Source organism: Solea senegalensis, linkage group LG9, assembly GCF_019176455.1.
Source record: "Solea senegalensis isolate Sse05_10M linkage group LG9, IFAPA_SoseM_1, whole genome shotgun sequence".
NCBI classification, from domain to species: Eukaryota; Metazoa; Chordata; class Actinopteri; order Pleuronectiformes; family Soleidae; genus Solea; species Solea senegalensis.
The window spans coordinates 3,868,686-3,886,522 of NC_058029.1; the positions used below are offsets into that span (position 1 = coordinate 3,868,686).

Below are 17,837 nucleotides of genomic sequence, written 5' to 3' on the forward strand. Positions count from 1 at the left end.
AGGGACAGAGAGAAAGACAGAGAGAGACACCAGTGGCAAAGAGTGATGAGCGAGGGCAGGAGAGGAACACAGGGGTTTACAAGAGCTTGAATTTCAGAGGGAAACACAAGGTGGACGAGAGAGAGAGAGAGAAAGACACACACACACACACACAGGCTGAGGGGTGTGTCATAGCAATTTAGTTCCTCAAGGAAGTAAGACTCAACATTATCTTAAGACAGTGTGGCAGGCACTGACAGAGGCGCAGCACGAGGAGTGTTTTTTCTGGCATTTACTGGTTCTACTTGTGGTGAAGATGGAGGGATCTCGATAAACCAGCGGCCTGTGCTGTCAACGTGAGAACAGAGCAAGAGGGTGAGACACATATTTGACCAAGAAGAGGAGGGAGGGGGACTCAGCAGTCACATAGACACACACACACACAAAGGTAAGACACATCTGCCTCGTTCATGTCCTCTGGTCTCAGATTAGTGTTGGAAAAAATAATTTAAGATTTAGTCATCGTTGGCATGCGCAAACACACACACACACACACACACACAGACACAGACAGACAGCCTCAGAGGGATGATTGGAACAAACTGTGTTGACTCTCTCACTTCCCCATCTCATACTGGAGCTGGCTGATGTGTGCATGTACGCTCACAGTCATGCTGGAACAAGTACAGCGACATGCACAGATGTGGAGCTCACACTTTGTTTGCACAGGCTGCGAGTTGCTCAACTCAAGTCTCGAGGCAGCGGACTCTCCCTGCACTCACTGGCCTGCTTTTTGAATCCAGGCACGTTGAAGCCACAGCCAAAGACTGTGGAAGGCTGAGAAGTCACTCGCCGAGTGGCGCAGATGCGAGGGGACGGAGGAGGGCCACGGGGGCCTTCGCCGTGGCGACACGCACTCTTGTGCATTTCGCTTCCCTTTTAGCTGCTGGTAGGGCTTGAGCAATGACAATTCAGGAGGAGTTGTGCAATGTTGATAATAATGTGTGTTTTTTTGAGGATTTCAAAATCCTTGATTGTCTGGTATATATATAAAAAAAAGGTTTATATGAGCCTAAATATTTAAATAGGGAAGGCTTATAAACCTTTATGCATGATACGATAGGCCGCTGGAGTGAGATAACCCAGGGTTACACAAGAAGTTGAGAGTGCAGAACAAGATGTACACATCAGCCCACAGTCCGGTTGTGCTAAGTACAAAAAAACAACCAACGGAAGTGACTTTTCGTCCAGGCACAGTACAGTTGAACTGTGTGACAGTTCTTAACCACATCTCACGACCACGTTTCTAACATCTCGCAGTCGTAAAGAATAGCAACAAGTGAGAAGTCTAGAAGCGAGCTTGCTGCTGTGGATTTTCTGTGTGCTTGTGGAACTCTGACATCGTTCCCGACCGAAGGCTGCAGGCCGCTCAACAAGTGCTGACCCTCTCCGTTCACTTTCACCCGATACAACTAAGAAAACCCAGCCCCAGGCACAGAGACGTAATGAACAAGGTTTTCTCCTTCATCTCCTGTCCTCTCACAGCTGCACAAGGCACATTGACTTTGGTCGAATTAAAGGGGCGGCTTCATGAATCCCCCCTTTAACTCCTCCATGCTGCTTCATGCTAAATGCCTTGATGCTTCAACAGGTCACATCAGATTTCCAACTCAGAAAGTTGGAGCAACTCCGACACAGGATTCCACGATGTCGGCCACTCGTACAAGAACTGCTGTGTTTCACTGTAAATCACTCACAAACATAGTGCTGTTCCATTTGTATCATTGTATAGCATTGTTATCGACTGGTATTGCTATGAGATGAGATTCTATACCTTTGCGTTCATATATGGTAAAATCAAAAGAAAGAATTAGTCCGTTTGGAAACTTATCTCAAGCCAATTTATTGTACTCCAAACTCCAAACTTCCATGGGCTCCACCATTTTTTTGGAAAACTGGATTTGTCTTGTAAACATACTGTAAACATCCTGCACTTGAAGGCTCTCTAAACGGGAAAGGCCAAGGATACACCCCTTTAATTTACGAGACAATCTGTGATTTGAAAAAAAAGGCACTTTTACTCAGAAGCTGTACACATGTTCATACAGGCAGAAAAACTCTGGAGTCATTTCAGGAATGCTAAATATTTACCTCTCCAGCCTGCCTGCATGGATCCACCACCACTCATCACTCTCTCTTTGACTGTCCATTACGCTAACGTCCAAAGACTCCTCGTCCCCTGCTGTTATGGTAACTCTCAAACAACAACACAACCATCTCTGTGCTGCGATAGCACCAACTCTGCACCTATTACTGCTCATTTTGTTCCCATGACGGTGTTAGAGCTCGCGCAGTGCACAGGTGTCCTCTTCAGCAGTCGTTTGGAATGGAAACAGACAATTGAACATTTAATGTAGTCATTCCCCGGCGAACGACAACAACAAACCAATGTTTAGAGGCCCTTGTTAGTCCATCTGTACCAGCAAAAGTGATGCTTAACATTGAAAAGAGTCCTTGATGTGACCGACTGAACAACATCCATTACAGGAAAAAAAAGCGATGACACAAGTATCTCAGCTCTGAGAGCGCAAACAATATGGTTGCGCCAAACGCCGAACGATGAGTTGTCTCCAACTGAGGGAGTGACATTTCGCTATTTGGATTTTTGCCTGATGAGCACCCGCAGTGCTGGGCGTTCCTCAAATCCCTGTAGTCTTTTTAGCGAATCTGAAATAGCTATCACGCTGCTCCACTTCCATTATCACCGTTAAGGGAAATTAATCTAATGAATGTTCTTTGATTCCCCACAGAGGAGCCGAACAAAGCGAGCCATTAGAGATGTCACGCTTATTCAAAATGAAGGGCTGAGCGTGTAAAACAGAACCATCGTGAGACAGACCTATAAAAGTGACCAGTTGGTAATTATGGATGTTGCAGCTGGGATTGGGGTGAATGCCAGGGATGGGTAGAGTTACAGCACGCGCGGCTTATTTGCATGATGTGATCATTAATGTGACTGAACCACTTTTCCCCCCCGTTTATTAGTGAGCTGCAGAGTCGTTAGCGCCGAGTGCTGACGGTGCATCACTAAAGCTGCACTGTGAGAGGACCATCACTTCAATGACGCTGTCTATTAAGCACAGAGCGGCATTACAGTCACGCATTTAAAGCCTCAGTCAGACAGTCGCTGTATCTGACAGCTCACTGACAGGGTGCAGTTGCTAATGCCGGGAAGTTTCAGTATCAGTGAAGCTGTTGTTTCTAGAACCCAGGGCAGTAATTACAGTAGCTCATGGGCTGAGAGCACCCTGTGCTCTTACCCCATCACTGATGCAATCTGGCGAGCAGCAGCAGGCACGAACCTGCCTCAGCTATGCAGCCGACCTGCTCCTCTCACATGCTTGTCCACACAAGCAGTAAAAATGGGTCTCGATGTGGGAAAGTTTCACGTAAAAGACGCTCCGTAAATGTTCTTTGCATTCCAGACCCAGTTTGCTAATTCTAGGTCTGTGCGTGTAATAATAACAATAATAATGTAATAATAAAAAGGCACAAGGACACAGGAAGTGGGCGGTGTCTCAGTGGCATTAATGCGTGTTATATAAACATACTCAGGTGTGAGTTAAGGTCTTGCATAGCAACAATCATGTCTTTGTTTTGTTGATGACGTACGACAGGGGTGTCAAACATACGGCCCGGGGGCCAGAACCGGCCCGCCAGAGGGTCCAATCCGGCCCACAGGATGAATTTGTTAAAATTTCACACTAATCTAAACGTAATGTCAAACGCTCCAGATACCCGTGACTAAATGTTTGTGCCTTTTTATAGATCCAGTGTGCTGTGTAAATAGTACATTTAGGCATGATATTGTTGAAATTGCACTTATATTTCTCAAGAAATGTCATGTTTTGTAAAATTATCCTTCATTAAATGTAAAACAAAGGAGAAAAAACAAAGGGGTTCTTGTTGTTCATAGGTTATTATGCTATTATTTTGCTATTTTTACTGGTCCGGACCCCTTGAGATCAAATTGTGCTGTATGTGGCCCCTGAACAAAAATGAGTTTGACACCCCTGACGTACGAGGACACAGGAGTCCACATTAACTTGGCAACCCGCTTAAAGGAGCAGTGTGTAGGATATAGTGGCCTCTACAGGTGAATCTGTATATTTAAACTAGCGTTCAGTTCCTCTAGCTTCACGCTCTCTGCCAAGTGTATGTGAGAGCTTGACGTCAAAACACGAAATCCTCTCCCGATTTGATTAGTTTATTTTGTCAAATCATGATGGGGCAACATGGCGTACGCCATGGAAGAGGACCTATGTGAAATGAAGTGTTTGTTCCAAGGTAATGAAAACACAATAATGCCTTAATGTTCGAGTGATAATAAATGAATTAAAACTTAATTATAAATGATAAATCCTCCTATGATATACTCCACAATACCGCCACCTTTCTGCCAAAAATGAGTCGATGGCCAATACAGTCTGTCTTCATTACACTATGCAGTCACTTTTAACATCATATTGTCAAGTTTAAGTCAAAAAAACAGCGTAAATGTTCATCAGGAAGCCAAAAAAAGAGAGAAAATAAGGGAGGATAGAAAAAGAAGAAAGAAAACTGTATAGTATATGCTCAGGGCTTGGGTCCCATTTGCCCCGTGGCCCCCAAAGACCCTTAAAAATGCCCGTGATTTCACCTCACTTTGCTTGTTCGGCATCTATAATGAGTAGATGTGATAAATCATGAAAGCCAGGTTTCCTCTGATAATAACGCGTTTGAAAATGCCCTGCATTGTTGTGAGGATCAGGGGAAAACTTAAAAACAATGAGTTCAGTCTGTGTTGACGATCAAAGATAAACAGTTTTTAGTTCTCTGTGTCTCTGTGTTCTGTGTATGTGTTGATGACTTCCTGGGGGGGTTCACTGTGATGGATGATACATGTGGGTAAAATCTCAGTGGGAAGAAGCTAAAAGCCTCCGTGGAGTCTCCTCCATGGTACTTTTCCCTTTTGGCCACATACATGTCAGAAACAAAAACAAACACTGCAACTAACGGGACACGAGCCGAGGTTTCCAACAACACAACGTGCCGTGCACACTGTAGCACTGAAGCGATGTCATTATACTTTTATCAAAGGGTAGAGTTTCAAAATATGAGCAAGCTGGAGTAGTAAAAATATGTAAATTTACACACGTAAACACTACCCGGCTGATTAAATTAAAATCCGCCAATGCTGATTAATCGTTTTAGCTCGACTTGACGACTCAGTCTTAATGGTGACAGTGAAGTTACGACACGAGTCGCCAAGAGTCGTCACTTCAAAAACCTCCAGATTACATCAGAAATTTGGATGAGGGAGGTGAAAATGTGTTGCTTCTCCCCTAGACTCCACAGGAGCAAATGCTTTGTCCTTGAATGCAACACTTAACCTCCACCTACTCCACTGGAGGTAATCACTGTCTGGCGGCAAAGGAGTGTTTTTGATCTCTTTTAAGGCGACAAAAATCCAATGATTAATGGACAATTTGGGTGTTTTCTTTAAAAATAAAAAGGAAATTTGCATATTGCATCCCACAGAGGTATGTTAAATTGGTGAAACATCATTATAAATATTGAATTATTAGATCACTGAACCTTTCACACTGAACCTTTAAGTGTTTTGTGGTTTCTTTGGTCCTCCGTGACAGTCATCTGAATATCTTTGATATCTTTGATTCATGCATCACAATATTCTGACATTTCATGGATCAAAGAACTAAACGATTCATCAAGAAACAAGTCAGCAGATTTGATTAATAATGAAAAGAAGTGTTAGTGTTTTTGTCTTACTTAGTTCAGTTCTTGTATTAGTTTGGGTTTAAAGTCACGTTAAGTTCATGTCACCTTCGGTGCAGGTTTGATTTTCACTTCCCCTTTTATTTTGGTAAACGTTCATGTCTTCCTGTCGCGTTGTTCCCTCAACTGTCTTGACACATCTCCCCTAATTCCCTCATGCACTTCACCTGGTGATCCTTAAGTAATTCCCTCTTCCCTATATAGTGTCCCCAGTCCCTCTGTCATGCGCCAGTGTGCCGTTTATGCTTCCAGAGAACACGTCAGAGTCCAAGTCTGTGTCGCCTTGAGCTAATTTAGCAAAAGTGCCAAGTTTTGTCTTGTTAATACAGCTTCTAGGAAGAAGTGATTTTTGATTTTGTTAGTCTATTCAAGAGGACAATGAAGACCCTTGAATCTTTCACCGTGCCTCCTGTCTCCTGTGGTCTAGTGTATTCACCCTTCCTAACACCTAATTTGCAGGCAGATGTCGACGATGACAGGGAATCCTTTGTGGGTGCAGGAAGAGGAAAAAAATCCAACTCTTGTGAAATAAAAACTAAACCACGCACAGCAACAAGGCAACTGGTCTATTCAGAGAAAGCTGGAGTAGTCAAAGTTTGATTTATAGATAGGCCCTAATGTATTATTATGAACTTCTAATTAAAACCATCCGTGTGCAGCTTTAATTTTGGTTGTTTTAATCACTGAATTTCAAGGACAGTTAAGTTAATTATTTGTGGAAATACATTTATATTCTTTGTCAACACTGTTCTTTTTCCCCTGACACTTCAGTCAAACATGGACACCTTCAGCTCCAAGGACATGGCCATGAGGGCGCAGAAGAAGATCCTCAGCTCCATGGCCAGCAAGAGCTCCGTGCAGATGTTCATCGACGACACCAGCAGCGAGATCCTGGACGAACTGTACCGCATTTCCAAGGAGTATTCTGGGAATAAATCTGAGGCTCAGAAAGTGGTCAAAGACCTGGTCAAGATCGCGGTGAAGATCGGCGTGCTCTTCCGAAACAATCGCTTCAGCACCGAGGAGCTGGCAGTGGCCCAGGATTTCAAGAAAAAGCTCCACCAGGGGGCGATGACGGCCATCAGTTTCTACGAGGTTAGTGTCCACATTATAGTCAACGTAATTGTTTAAAGCAGGGGTGTCAAACATACGGCCCGGGGGCCAGAACCGGCCCGCCAGAGGGTCCAATCCGGCCCACAGGATGAATTTGTTAAAATTTCACACTAATCTAAACGTAATGTCAAATGCTCCAGATACCGTGACTAAATGTTTGTGCCTTTTATAGATCCAGTATGCTGTGTAAATAGTACATTTAGGCATGATATTGTTGAAATTGCACTTATATTTCTCAAGAAATGTCATGTTTTGTAAAATTATCCTTCATTAAATGTAAAACAAAGGGGAAAAAACAAAGGGGTTCTTGTTGTTCATAGGTTATTATGCTATTATTTTGTTTTTTTTACTGGTCCGGCCCCCTTGAGATCAAATTGTGCTGTATGTGGCCCCTGAAAAAAAATGAGTTTGACACCCCTGGTTTAAAGGATACAAGTGTAAGCTTTGATAAAGCCGGATGTTAAAATAATACCAAGCTATTTGGTGATTTCCAATTTACAATAAATAAGTATCAGTAATCAATAAATATTAACAGTTCGTTAATAATTTTAACAAAAAACAGATGTGAACAGAAACAGGAACCACACAACTGGGGTATGGTTTTCAGTTCTGCATTCAAGGGGCCACAAACATGATATGGCTCAGTTATTTGCTTATAGTTGAAGCTGCTGTCAGTGAAACCTTCACATTAAAATGTGAAAGAAACAGCCTTGTTAATGTTCCTGTTTCATTGTTTTATTTCACTACATCTGGACATATTTACTGTTCATATGACACTGTATAGTCCATGGCAAATTTCTCATGGGAACATTAAAATATAGTTATCTTACCTCAACAAACATGTTCTAGAGGAGATGCTAATATCAGTAACAGACAGGAAGTTAGCTTAAAGTTGGGCACTGTAACATAGCACATTTACTTGTGAAGTTTCATGTTGCAGCTGAATATCCGTCACCTCACCCTTCCTTTCTCTTCCAAGTGTGTTGCAGAATGTCTGCTCAAACTCAAATGATTTAGTTTAATTTGCTCACTGCAAGCTACTGTAAAAAAACATGGTGGTCCAAAATGGCGGCCGCTGTAGAGCTAACCTCGCCCCTTAAAAGATTTGATTTCTGCCAAATTAGATAATTTCATTTTATTACATACCGGACCTTTAAGTTTAATCTCGGCATTTCAAAATCTGGGTTACGCAGAATATCACTGTTGTAATTGACCGGAAATTCATAGGCCTACGCGCCAACATAACATAAAATATGAGTCTAAAAAGAGTGAACACAATAAGAAAAGCTTTTCAGTCAATGTTTTCCTGGTGATCAGCTGTATTTGTTTAAGCCTAACCCTCGCCTCAATACAGTGTATCGATATAAATTGAGATGATGTAAAAATCCTTCCTTCACGAACCTGTTTCCCGACCGACACAGGTGGACTTCACCTTTGACAAGACAGTGATGGCAGACATCCTGAAGAGCTGCAGGGACCTGCTGCTGAAGCTGGTCAACCACCACCTCACGCCCAAATCCCACGGTCGCATCAACCACGTCTTCAACCATTACTCGGACCCGGAGCTGCTGACCAAACTGTACGAGCCCGGCGGCCCCTTCAGACCCAACCTCACCAAGATCTGCAAAGGACTTAACAAACTGGTGGAGGACGGGACAATATGACACAGGAAGCGACCGAGATCGTCAGTCAGACACTGGGAGACCTACAGGCAGACACACCTAAGACTCTGAACTGTTGGACTAAGTTCGGTCGTACTGCTGCTGAGGACCTGCAGCGGTGGAAAGGTGACATGAGAACAAATCTGCTGCCCAACTGTTCATAGAGAACATGGGATTAAAATTAAGATGGCTGAGTCATCCCTCAAGGTTTTTTTTTTTTAAGTTTAAAGATGATATATATACTTGTCCAAAGAAAAAAACACAACAAACTTGAATATAAATTGATGTATGTACAGTTGTTTTATTAGACAAAGAAAAGTCAACTAATGTTTAAGATGAGAAACCTGGAAAAGTTTCACCCCTTTACTACTGATGTTCTACTGATATAAAGAAAAGGGAAAACAGCAGGATAGCATGCAAGGGAACAATGCCACTGTAGTACAGCACTGCCACCTGGTGGACAGGATGATGCATGAGCAAATCCATGCACATAGCTGCGTTTACTGACACATGCGGAGCTTATTATAGATGAAACAACCACAGTGGACAATAGTGGGACAACAATCCCATTATTACAAAACATGTTTTGAAACATCCCCACTCCTGAGGGGTGTTGATTGTGCAAGTGTGAATGTTTATCTCATTATTCATTGGCTGAGATTCAGACGTGTTTTTCTTTTGGTTTTTCCCAAAATAAAGGCACTGGATTTTAACAGACAAGGGTAAAGTTGAGCCCTCATCAGTCAAATACTGTCATGTAGTGTTTAGCTGCAGAGTGTTTTTTCGTTTGTGTGAGCTGCAACATGGAGAAAAATCAGTTACAGGAAGTTGCTTTTTTTTTGTTTTATAAATACATGTAAACTTTTACCCTTAACATGGGATCAAAACATTGGTTTTGAAAAAAGAAAGAAACTATGCAAAATGAATAAATAAAAAGCATCTCCTTTACAAACAATAAAAATAATTGGTGTGAAAATACATTATTTTTAACTATGGTTATATGAACTCATCAGTAGTGAAAGACATAAATACACTATGGTCATGTGTGTGCTTAGGTTCTACTGTTTTTCTGTTTGAGGTAGAATTACACACAACCATGGGCAGTTGACCATATCAAAGGGTCATATGACTAAACCAACATGTGACTTTAAATTCACATTTTTAATATTTCACGCTCCCATTTCCTGCATGTGAAAGAAGAAAGAATAACTCTGCAGTTGTTGGCCACTGTACGTTTTTCATTACCTCATAGATAAATAAGGCTGCAGGAGTGCAATGACTTGTTAAAGGTCAGTGTTAACTTTTTTTAAAAGGTCTATTAACCTTCATTACTGATGTATTTCATTCTTTAATTCCAAACAGCAGCAGGGAATCGCACGGTATCCATTCCTTTGTCTGTGATGTCTTATCCCGGAGCAACAGGACCTTCTGGGAATGTGTCTTTAATTATAAAAATGAGGCCAGAGGCAAAATGTCACAGCTCAAAGATCTCATCTTCCCTGTCTCTCAGTTTCCTGGTGAGTTTGGTGATGGTGCGCGGCACTGCGACATTTGTCGCTTCCTGCTGCTGCATTTTAGAGAAAGACGTGACACTGTGTGACCTTGTAAAAGGCTGTTGGTCTGACGTCCCACTGGTGCACGCGGCTTCCAGGGCGGCAACCCTGTGAAGAGAGAACAGATAAGAAGGTGGGGTGAGTCTGATATGACTCACGAACGATCAGTCACCGTTTGTATTTGCGAGGCTGCTCTGTGCTTTTTGGAGAGTGAGACCAAAAAGATCAAAGCAGCCGTTTGTTAATCACGTTCTCATTCAGCTCAAAAGTCAACACAGGAAGTGGTTAAAGAGTATAAAGAAACTGGAGCTGGTGGCATAATGTTTCCTACAGAACATGGGTCTCGCTCAGATAAGGCATTGACATCCATGAGCATCCGTGAAACTTGCAGCCATCGCTCGTGTCGTCACATGATGGTTGTGTTGCACGTCTCTCTTTAAAGCGTGTTGAAACGTAGCATTGTGATTTCTTCTCCTGCTAATTACGCGAGTGCTTTGGTTGATGTGCGCCCTCTGCTAGTGTGAGCTGTAACTGCACTGTATGAGACATTTCGTTGGTTAATTACTAACTTCATTGGTACATTGATTGATTGATGGTTAATCATGAACCTTCCTGCTACATACACATACCCTGCTTTAGCATAAAACAAAACTTGAATTTTTTGAAAAAAAAAAAAAAGAAATCGTAATGAGCGTTAATATTGAGGCAGTGGTTACAAAAAAAATCAATGTCCTGGGAAGTGGAAAATGACCTTCTTTTTTTCAAACACATAAATATAAGAAAGATTAACAAGCAAAGCGAGTAGAAGGAGCATGAGCGAGGGTGCAGTAGAAACCTGTGGGGGCTTACATGAAAACCACATATACTAGTGAAAATGATGAACAAAATCATTCAGACGTGAAGGAGCGGTTAGAGGAAGTCCGCTGAGGAGACTCCTCTCTTTCATGTGTTCTGAGGATGGATTTGCTTTCAGTTTGAGTTATCAGATCTGAAGATGTGCTCAGGACAGGAAGCGTAAAACGTTGTAGTTACAGTATAAAGTGTGGACATTTACAGCTTTAAAAACTTTGGTTTGAATAAAAATAAGTGTGAAATGTTGTAGTCATAAAAGTATGGACATTTACAGCTACCATGCAGACAGACACCTAGAAAGGCAAGTTTGTATAGTTGCTTTACGTTTGCTTTTTATGTTCACCAAAAGTGAATCATTATTTTAAAATGTCCCATAACCGGAGCCAACAGACGTGGGCGTGTGAACACAACTAGTGTAAACATTAAGAAGCGAGCAGCGGTTGTACCTTTTCTCTGCATCCTGATATCCTTTGACAGCAGCCTGCTTCGACCAGTTTATCAACTCATCCATCCTTTTCAAAAAACTCTCTGGAGTAATGTCTTCTGCACTTTCTTCTCCACTGTAGAGCTTCTTCTCCGAGGAGCTCCCAGTGTGACCATTTTGTGCAGGAGCTCGGCCAGTATCGCCTCCTCCACTGTCCTCTTGAGCCAAATCCGCCCCGTTATTGCAGTCGTCCAAGTCCGACAGCACGGGGATGGACAGGGATTTCTTCAGGAAGATCGAATCATTGGTGTACAGCCTGTTTGCTCTTTTGATTTGCTCCATCTGGAAGGCGATGACAATGTCAGCATTTGTTTTAAGTTCATCACCCACACACAGCATGTAATACTTAATGTATTATCCTAATAAAATCACAAGGACAACACACAAACTGAATTATTGTTTGTCCTTGTGTAGACATTCTTTCTTCTGAACCACATGATGCTGTTACACAAGACAAACACATTAAACAAACTAAAGCAACATCTTGTAACCCGGAAATGCTGTCACAGGAACAAACATGCAAAAATTAAAAGTCTTTTTTAATGGACTTCAAATTAGCATTACTCCTGACCTTGCTTCCTTATAACAGTTTAAGTCACTGTTATTTATATTTGTGCAAATAGATATACTAGATAAACCCAAAGAAGGGAGGTTAGGGGCAGATATTTGACTAGCAGCACACAGAAATGACTGGAAAGATGTAGGCTCCCCCTTGTGGCACTTCAAAATAAAACACTCGCACTGTACGAGGGCACGATAGACAGCATTTTGAAGTAGCTTGGTGAAAGTATAACACGTATAAAGACACTTGTTGTGACAGCTTTTTATCACGATAAAATCGAATATCGTCACGTCCCAATGTATCAATGACATCACATTATGGGGAAAAAAGCAGGCGAGGCATGGAGAAGCCGAAAGAAAAATAGGAGAGTCAAAGCTGCAGGTTTATCTATTAAAATACAACTAGTTCACACTCACTGTGACTCCGTATTTCAGGGCCAGGCCTTGCAGTGTCTCTCCTGGCTGAAGTTTGTGTTCAATGCGTCTCTGCTGAGCCGGGGAGACCGGAGACCGAACCAAGCTGCCGTAGGACCGAGTGCGGCTCCCGCGGAGCAGGCCGTCCCCGTCCACTGGCAAAGGCGCTCCTCTCCCGGACATGGTCCTGAACTACGTAGCTCTTGCCAACCGACCGAAGTATTGCAGTAGAATACGGATACCACTAAACTTTCATGTGCTTTACATCACCTGCATCTACCATCATGGTTGTGTCCAACTTCCAAGCTAGCAGCTTAGTTAGCCTTCTAGCTTTATTACGACTTAATTAACATTGACGCACGTCGTTGTTTTGGCTGCACAACTGCGCCTGTCTCTTGCTAACTTAACCTGTCGTGTCCCTGTCACTAATATATCACATTGGCTTTCCTAGCCCCAGGTTTGATTAACTACTTCTATCAATCAAACGCCCAAGTGTTGAGAAAGTTGTCAGCTGTAACCTCCTGACATGTGTTGCCATGGCTGCCTGTTCCGGTGTTGCGTTTAAAGCTGTTGGGAAAAACATTGAATAGCTATGGAAGTCGTTGTATTATACGCTTAGAAAACATGAGAAATGTAATTAAGCTAACTCCGATTTAACTTTACGTCAATACGTTTTAATGGTTACATTGGATTCATAGTTAAAACAGTTTACGACCCAACACTAAGCTCAATAGTTTTTTTTTGTTTTTTTTTGTGTCAGGAAGTTCGTATTTCCAATTTACAGTTATTACATGAACGCAGCATGGCTATCAACATGGACTAGCTTGTCTAGAAGGAGTTAGCTCCTCTTTCATTATTTCAAATGCATGAAACATAACAAGAATGTCTTTTAAACGAGAAGGCGACGACAAGAGTCAGTTGAACATCCTGCAGGTATGATGTTATTGTTAGCTTTTTGTATTTTTGCTTTTCTAGATCTAGAGATCACATTGTTGTCGTTAGCATGCTGCTAGCTAACGTCGAAGTTTTGTACCGCTTCTTTTTTAACAGTATACTACATTTCTTAAGGTGAACTTATTTGTTGTAAACTCGTGTTTCAGAAGCGACGTGTGGCGGATCTTCTGTCGAATTTTATTCCGGACGATGAAGCTGCTCTATTGAAAAATGGAAGGTGAAACCCACAATACTAAATTAAGATTAATATTTCAATATACAATCGCTGATGAAATGACGTGAACTATCTGTTCATTTACTCTCTGTAGATACACCTGCCTTGTGTGCTCCTATCGTCCTGTGTTTGATACAGTTGATATACTGACAGTTCACAGAAAAGGCAAAAGGCATCTAGAAGGTGAGAGATGGAGGATTCAATCTTTTTATAATGTTTTTTTTATTAAGTGTAATTGTCCCATTCCCCATTGTTATTATATATGTTTAGTGTTAGTCTTAGTTGGCAGCATGCCTACTAATTACACTATGTTTGGGGTACAAAAGGTGTAAAAAGTTGTACTTTAATTACTGCAAAAGTATAAGTCTTTATGAAATACCTGCTATTGAGGGCTACAAAAAACACAGATTTAGATCCCAGAAGACGAAGGAAACCAGACAATGTTCACAATTTGACAGGTTGAATCCGGAGAATCTAAACATTTTCATTTTTAAAATAGTTTCCAACCTGCGTCATGTGTTTAACCAAACTATTTGTGCAATAATACTATAATATTAATGTAGTTTCAAGCCTATATGTGTGTAATTGGATTTAGAATATGTACTAATATGTAATTCACTATTTCTAATCTTGCATTCCCCAGTCTCTTGTTTGTTTAATAATGTATAAATTGTCTTAAGTTATTTTATGTGTATGGTTTGTTTGTTTGTTGGCCAATTCCTTATAAATCACTGAATCCCAGTTATGCACACATCACATGAACCAATGATAGTTTGATGTGTCTGTTTTGTGTTCTGCTTCCTCAGGGTTGAAATCATTCTATGGCAGAAAATCACAGCTGAAGAATGACATAACAAAAAGGCAACATGAAAACTACGTCCAGGCTGAAGACAGAACGCAGGTTGGTAACTGAAACAGACGCAACCTGTGTTTTCTGTGTTTTTACTTTGACACGTTGTTTACTGAGCAAACATTTCAGAATGTCATGAAACACGAAGTTGCTCGATCATATTTTTGAATCAGCAACATGAGGTGATTGAGCGTCATGACTGGGATTGTCGTTGCTTTGTGTCAGAGCATTGTGTTGCATGGCTTGTGACTGTCATATGAGCCCGACGAATCACACCCCGCCATCCAATTTAACCCTGTTGTCTGTTGTGGAGACAACAGACAAAGCATTTGATAGAGTCGACAACTGAATGAGCGCCCAGTAACGTATGAGAAATTTCTACACTCTACACATAAAAGCTGTTGTTGTGGTTTCAGGAAGCCTCCAGTTCCAGTTCAGCCCCGTTACTGGCTCTAACACGGAAGATTACACGTCACGCTTTGTTGAAGACTGTACCGTATAACAGTTGCCATCGAAAAACCAGGTGAGTGTGATGCCGACTTGCAGAAAAGATCCTAAATGGAAACGGCAACAGTAAAGAGATTAAGACTTCCTGCCACATAGTCAGCATCTTGTTTACAGCCGACACTCTTGTTTACAACTCACTCTCTCCTTTAAAACATGGCTACGAGAATGAGGTTCTTATCTGAAAATGACCGTGTCCAAGAGAATATTGACTGAACCCGACACATGTCCTGCATTTATAGTCCAAGCAATCTGTAGTGCATGTACAGTACAGTCAGCGTAATGTAAGCCGCTGAATACTGTATGTGTCAAAACTTTGATCAACCAAACCTCAAATAATCATCAATGGTCCCTTTAAACACGAACCCTTTTTTATTTTTTAAAGCACAAAGTCTGAAAAAGCAACGACAAGCACCACTTCGGGATTTTGCAGCAACGCCTGCAGTAAAATGTCGTCTGAGCAAGAAAACGCATGTCAGAAAACTGAAGCTTCAAACAGAACGGTGCCAAACAGCTCCAGCTTCAACATCACAGCAGGTAAAGTCTCATCTTCACTGGGTCACAGGATTTTTTTTTTTCATATTTAACAGCCTGACTTTTTGTCTAATGTAGAAAACAAAGAGTTACATCCGTCACAAGACAGAAATGCACCTCAGCTCCTTGTGGTACCCGAGGCAGAGCCTATAACAGCGGAGAAGAGGAGAGAGCTGGAGCACTATCTCAAGCTGAAAAGGTATTTTTAATGTCTTATTTGTTATCATTATTGTTATTATTATTATTATTATTGTTCATTTATTTAAGCAGAAAAACCCACATTGACATTAAGAATCTCCTTTTTAAGGGAAATCGGGTCAAAACAGGCAGCAACATACAATGAAAGACAAAGTTACAGACAGAAACGAAATTAAAGCTGCTGTCAGTGAGCATTCAGAGATAAATTCAGAGATGCAAACACCCAAAAGCACCCTTTCCAGCCCTTTCCAGTGTCTGTGCTGCCTATTTTTATTACATTTGATTGACATCAGCATTCATTCATTCATCTTTTTCATAGTGACGGGTGGATACAGGACCCTAGTGGCCACTGGATTAAAGATGAGAATGTGGAATTTGATTCTGATGAGGAGGAGCCTCCTTCACTTCCTTGACTACCCACGAGTCACTGAGAAGAGGCACTAAGAACTGTGTGAAAACACAGATTAACTTGCACCAGAGTGGAACATTCCGCTCAAGCCAAGGTGTGGTATTATATAATAACAGCCCCTCGTGCCAAGGACTCCAGCCAACCGTCAACTTTTCACTCAGTCACACATGAGTTTCTTTTGTCGATCGTCAGCTGCGGCATGCAAGAGAGAAAAGTGAAAGCCAGAAAAAATGTCTGAGGAAGAGAGAAGACATTGTCTTTGTTGAGTGAAGCCAAAGGTTACATTATATAAGCAGAAAAGTGAGTTGAATGCATACGGTGTGTATAAAAAAAATGGACTTTCATAATGAACTCCCATTGTGAAGCCTTGAGATTCACAATTTGAGCTCTACCGCGATAATTCATTAATATCACCTACAACTACATCTAATTACCTTGTGTCCACTCACATGTGTTGTGCTTTATTGTCCAATTTCCTATAAATGGGAACATAGCTTACAAAATTGACAATATATTCCATTGAAGAAGAGCTGAAACTAGTGTAACTAGACTAGACTAGAGAGCTCACTTCATTATTTTAGAGCGCTGGGCTTCAACACCTTGTTCAATCTTTGTTGCCTGTGACGGAGACTCAACCGAGTAAAAATCTAAACGCTTCATCGATGACATTTAATGTCATATCTGTCGTTTCCCACAGTCCTCTGATGGAAATTTGACCAAAGTCAAAGATGGAACAAATGGAACACAGTATGTGTCCGTCACAGCTTTACGATCCAGAAACACACCTGTGTTTTACTGCAAAACAACCAGCAGAGCAAAGAGAGACTCCGCTGCAACTTTAAATCATTTCACGTTGCAAAATGTCAGCGAAGGCTGCCTCCTGGTTTGAAGAGGAAAGAAAAGTGACCTTTTTTTTAAAGGTCTGAAAATTAGTTTTCTGCTCATTTCTGTGTCAAACTCGATATTAGGTCGGAGAAACGGGGAAATGGGATGAAAGAAAATAGTGGATGGAGCGCAGGAACCTCGGCAATGCTGTCAGAATCCTCAGAGGTTAACAGCTGTTTCTGCTCATAAAACTCAGTGGGGGCTCATGGGTGCGACCCTCTTAAAGTTGGGGCTTATATTTGGAACGAGGTAACTTAAGCTCGGTGGACTCGGTTTCGTTTCCCATCAGGTTGAGAAGGCTGTGGGGTAAAAAGCTCAGGAGCTTGTGGGAAGTCAGAGGATCAGGGACGACTTTAAGGGATTAAAGTGGTTCCAAGGCTTCATGTCCAGAATGATGCAGTTTGCGTCAAACTTGACCTTAAATGTTTGTTTTTCACGACGCAGAGAATCCAGATTACCAGATGTTAATCGCTTTTTTTTTTTTGATGAGTCAAGTAACCCTGATATAATGAGGTCAGATTATGTCGCCATAGCAACATTATTTCTCGCCGTGATTCGTGACTTTTGGGAAGTAATTTGTGCTCCACTGGGAATGTTTTATATATGTTCGTATGAGGTTGAGTGCTGTCATTTCAGGACATATTTATGAAGATTCTTTTTTTTTTTTATTATTATTTTAAATAATGCAAATAAACTTTTTCTTACAAAAATTGTAAGGTAAAGTCATTTCTTTGTGTTTTCACATTTTAAAGCAACCAGTTTAGTGGCATCATGTTGCGACCATCTGAACACAATCTACAAACAAGTATGGTATAAATAATTAATAAGTAATTC

General features: G+C 41.4%; 3 protein-coding genes across 4 annotated transcripts; 2 read left to right on the top strand and 1 right to left on the bottom strand.

Annotated features, from left to right (window-relative positions):
• Window positions 1–9,525, top strand: tnfaip8l2b (tumor necrosis factor, alpha-induced protein 8-like 2b). 2 transcript variants are annotated; one of them, XM_044034968.1, is made up of 3 exons: window positions 1–427; window positions 6,589–6,912; window positions 8,352–9,525. In XM_044034968.1, the coding sequence occupies exons 2-3, from the start codon at window positions 6,595–6,597 to the stop codon at window positions 8,592–8,594; spliced, it is 561 nt and encodes a 186-aa protein (XP_043890903.1). In that variant the 5' UTR covers window positions 1–427; window positions 6,589–6,594; the 3' UTR covers window positions 8,595–9,525. The 2 variants fall into 2 exon arrangements, with proteins under 2 accessions (XP_043890903.1, XP_043890904.1); XM_044034969.1 differs by having other exon boundaries at window positions 2–354.
• On the bottom strand, window positions 9,434–13,003 carry lysmd1 (LysM, putative peptidoglycan-binding, domain containing 1). The gene is made up of 3 exons (XM_044034967.1): window positions 12,459–13,003; window positions 11,443–11,762; window positions 9,434–10,252 (listed from the first exon to the last, which is right to left on the bottom strand). The coding sequence occupies exons 1-3, from the start codon at window positions 12,636–12,638 to the stop codon at window positions 10,066–10,068; spliced, it is 687 nt and encodes a 228-aa protein (XP_043890902.1). The 5' UTR covers window positions 12,639–13,003; the 3' UTR covers window positions 9,434–10,065.
• A 77-nt stretch (window positions 13,004–13,080) lies between these two features.
• scnm1 (sodium channel modifier 1) lies at window positions 13,081–16,460 on the top strand. Its single transcript, XM_044034966.1, has 8 exons — window positions 13,081–13,388; window positions 13,556–13,626; window positions 13,718–13,806; window positions 14,430–14,524; window positions 14,890–14,996; window positions 15,363–15,514; window positions 15,590–15,710; window positions 16,029–16,460. The coding sequence occupies exons 1-8, from the start codon at window positions 13,338–13,340 to the stop codon at window positions 16,120–16,122; spliced, it is 780 nt and encodes a 259-aa protein (XP_043890901.1). The 5' UTR covers window positions 13,081–13,337; the 3' UTR covers window positions 16,123–16,460.
• The last annotated feature ends 1,377 nt before the right edge of the window (window positions 16,461–17,837 follow it).

Excerpts from the sequence above, each read along its gene's own strand:
- lysmd1 (XM_044034967.1), bottom strand. The coding sequence starts at position 12,638 with ATGTCCGGGAGAGGAGCGCCTTTGCCAGTGGACGGGGACGGCCTGCTC. Across the intron at positions 11,763-12,458 it reads CCCTGAAATACGGAGTCACA|ATGGAGCAAATCAAAAGAGC; the intron begins GTGAGTGTGAAC and ends ATCGCCTTCCAG. Across the intron at positions 10,253-11,442 it reads TATCAGGATGCAGAGAAAAG|GGTTGCCGCCCTGGAAGCCG; the intron begins GTACAACCGCTG and ends CTCTCTTCACAG.
- tnfaip8l2b (XM_044034968.1), top strand. The coding sequence starts at position 6,595 with ATGGACACCTTCAGCTCCAAGGACATGGCCATGAGGGCGCAGAAGAAG. Across the intron at positions 6,913-8,351 it reads CGGCCATCAGTTTCTACGAG|GTGGACTTCACCTTTGACAA; the intron begins GTTAGTGTCCAC and ends CGACCGACACAG.
- scnm1 (XM_044034966.1), top strand. The coding sequence starts at position 13,338 with ATGTCTTTTAAACGAGAAGGCGACGACAAGAGTCAGTTGAACATCCTG. Across the intron at positions 14,525-14,889 it reads AGGCTGAAGACAGAACGCAG|GAAGCCTCCAGTTCCAGTTC; the intron begins GTTGGTAACTGA and ends TTGTGGTTTCAG. Across the intron at positions 14,997-15,362 it reads AGTTGCCATCGAAAAACCAG|CACAAAGTCTGAAAAAGCAA; the intron begins GTGAGTGTGATG and ends TATTTTTTAAAG.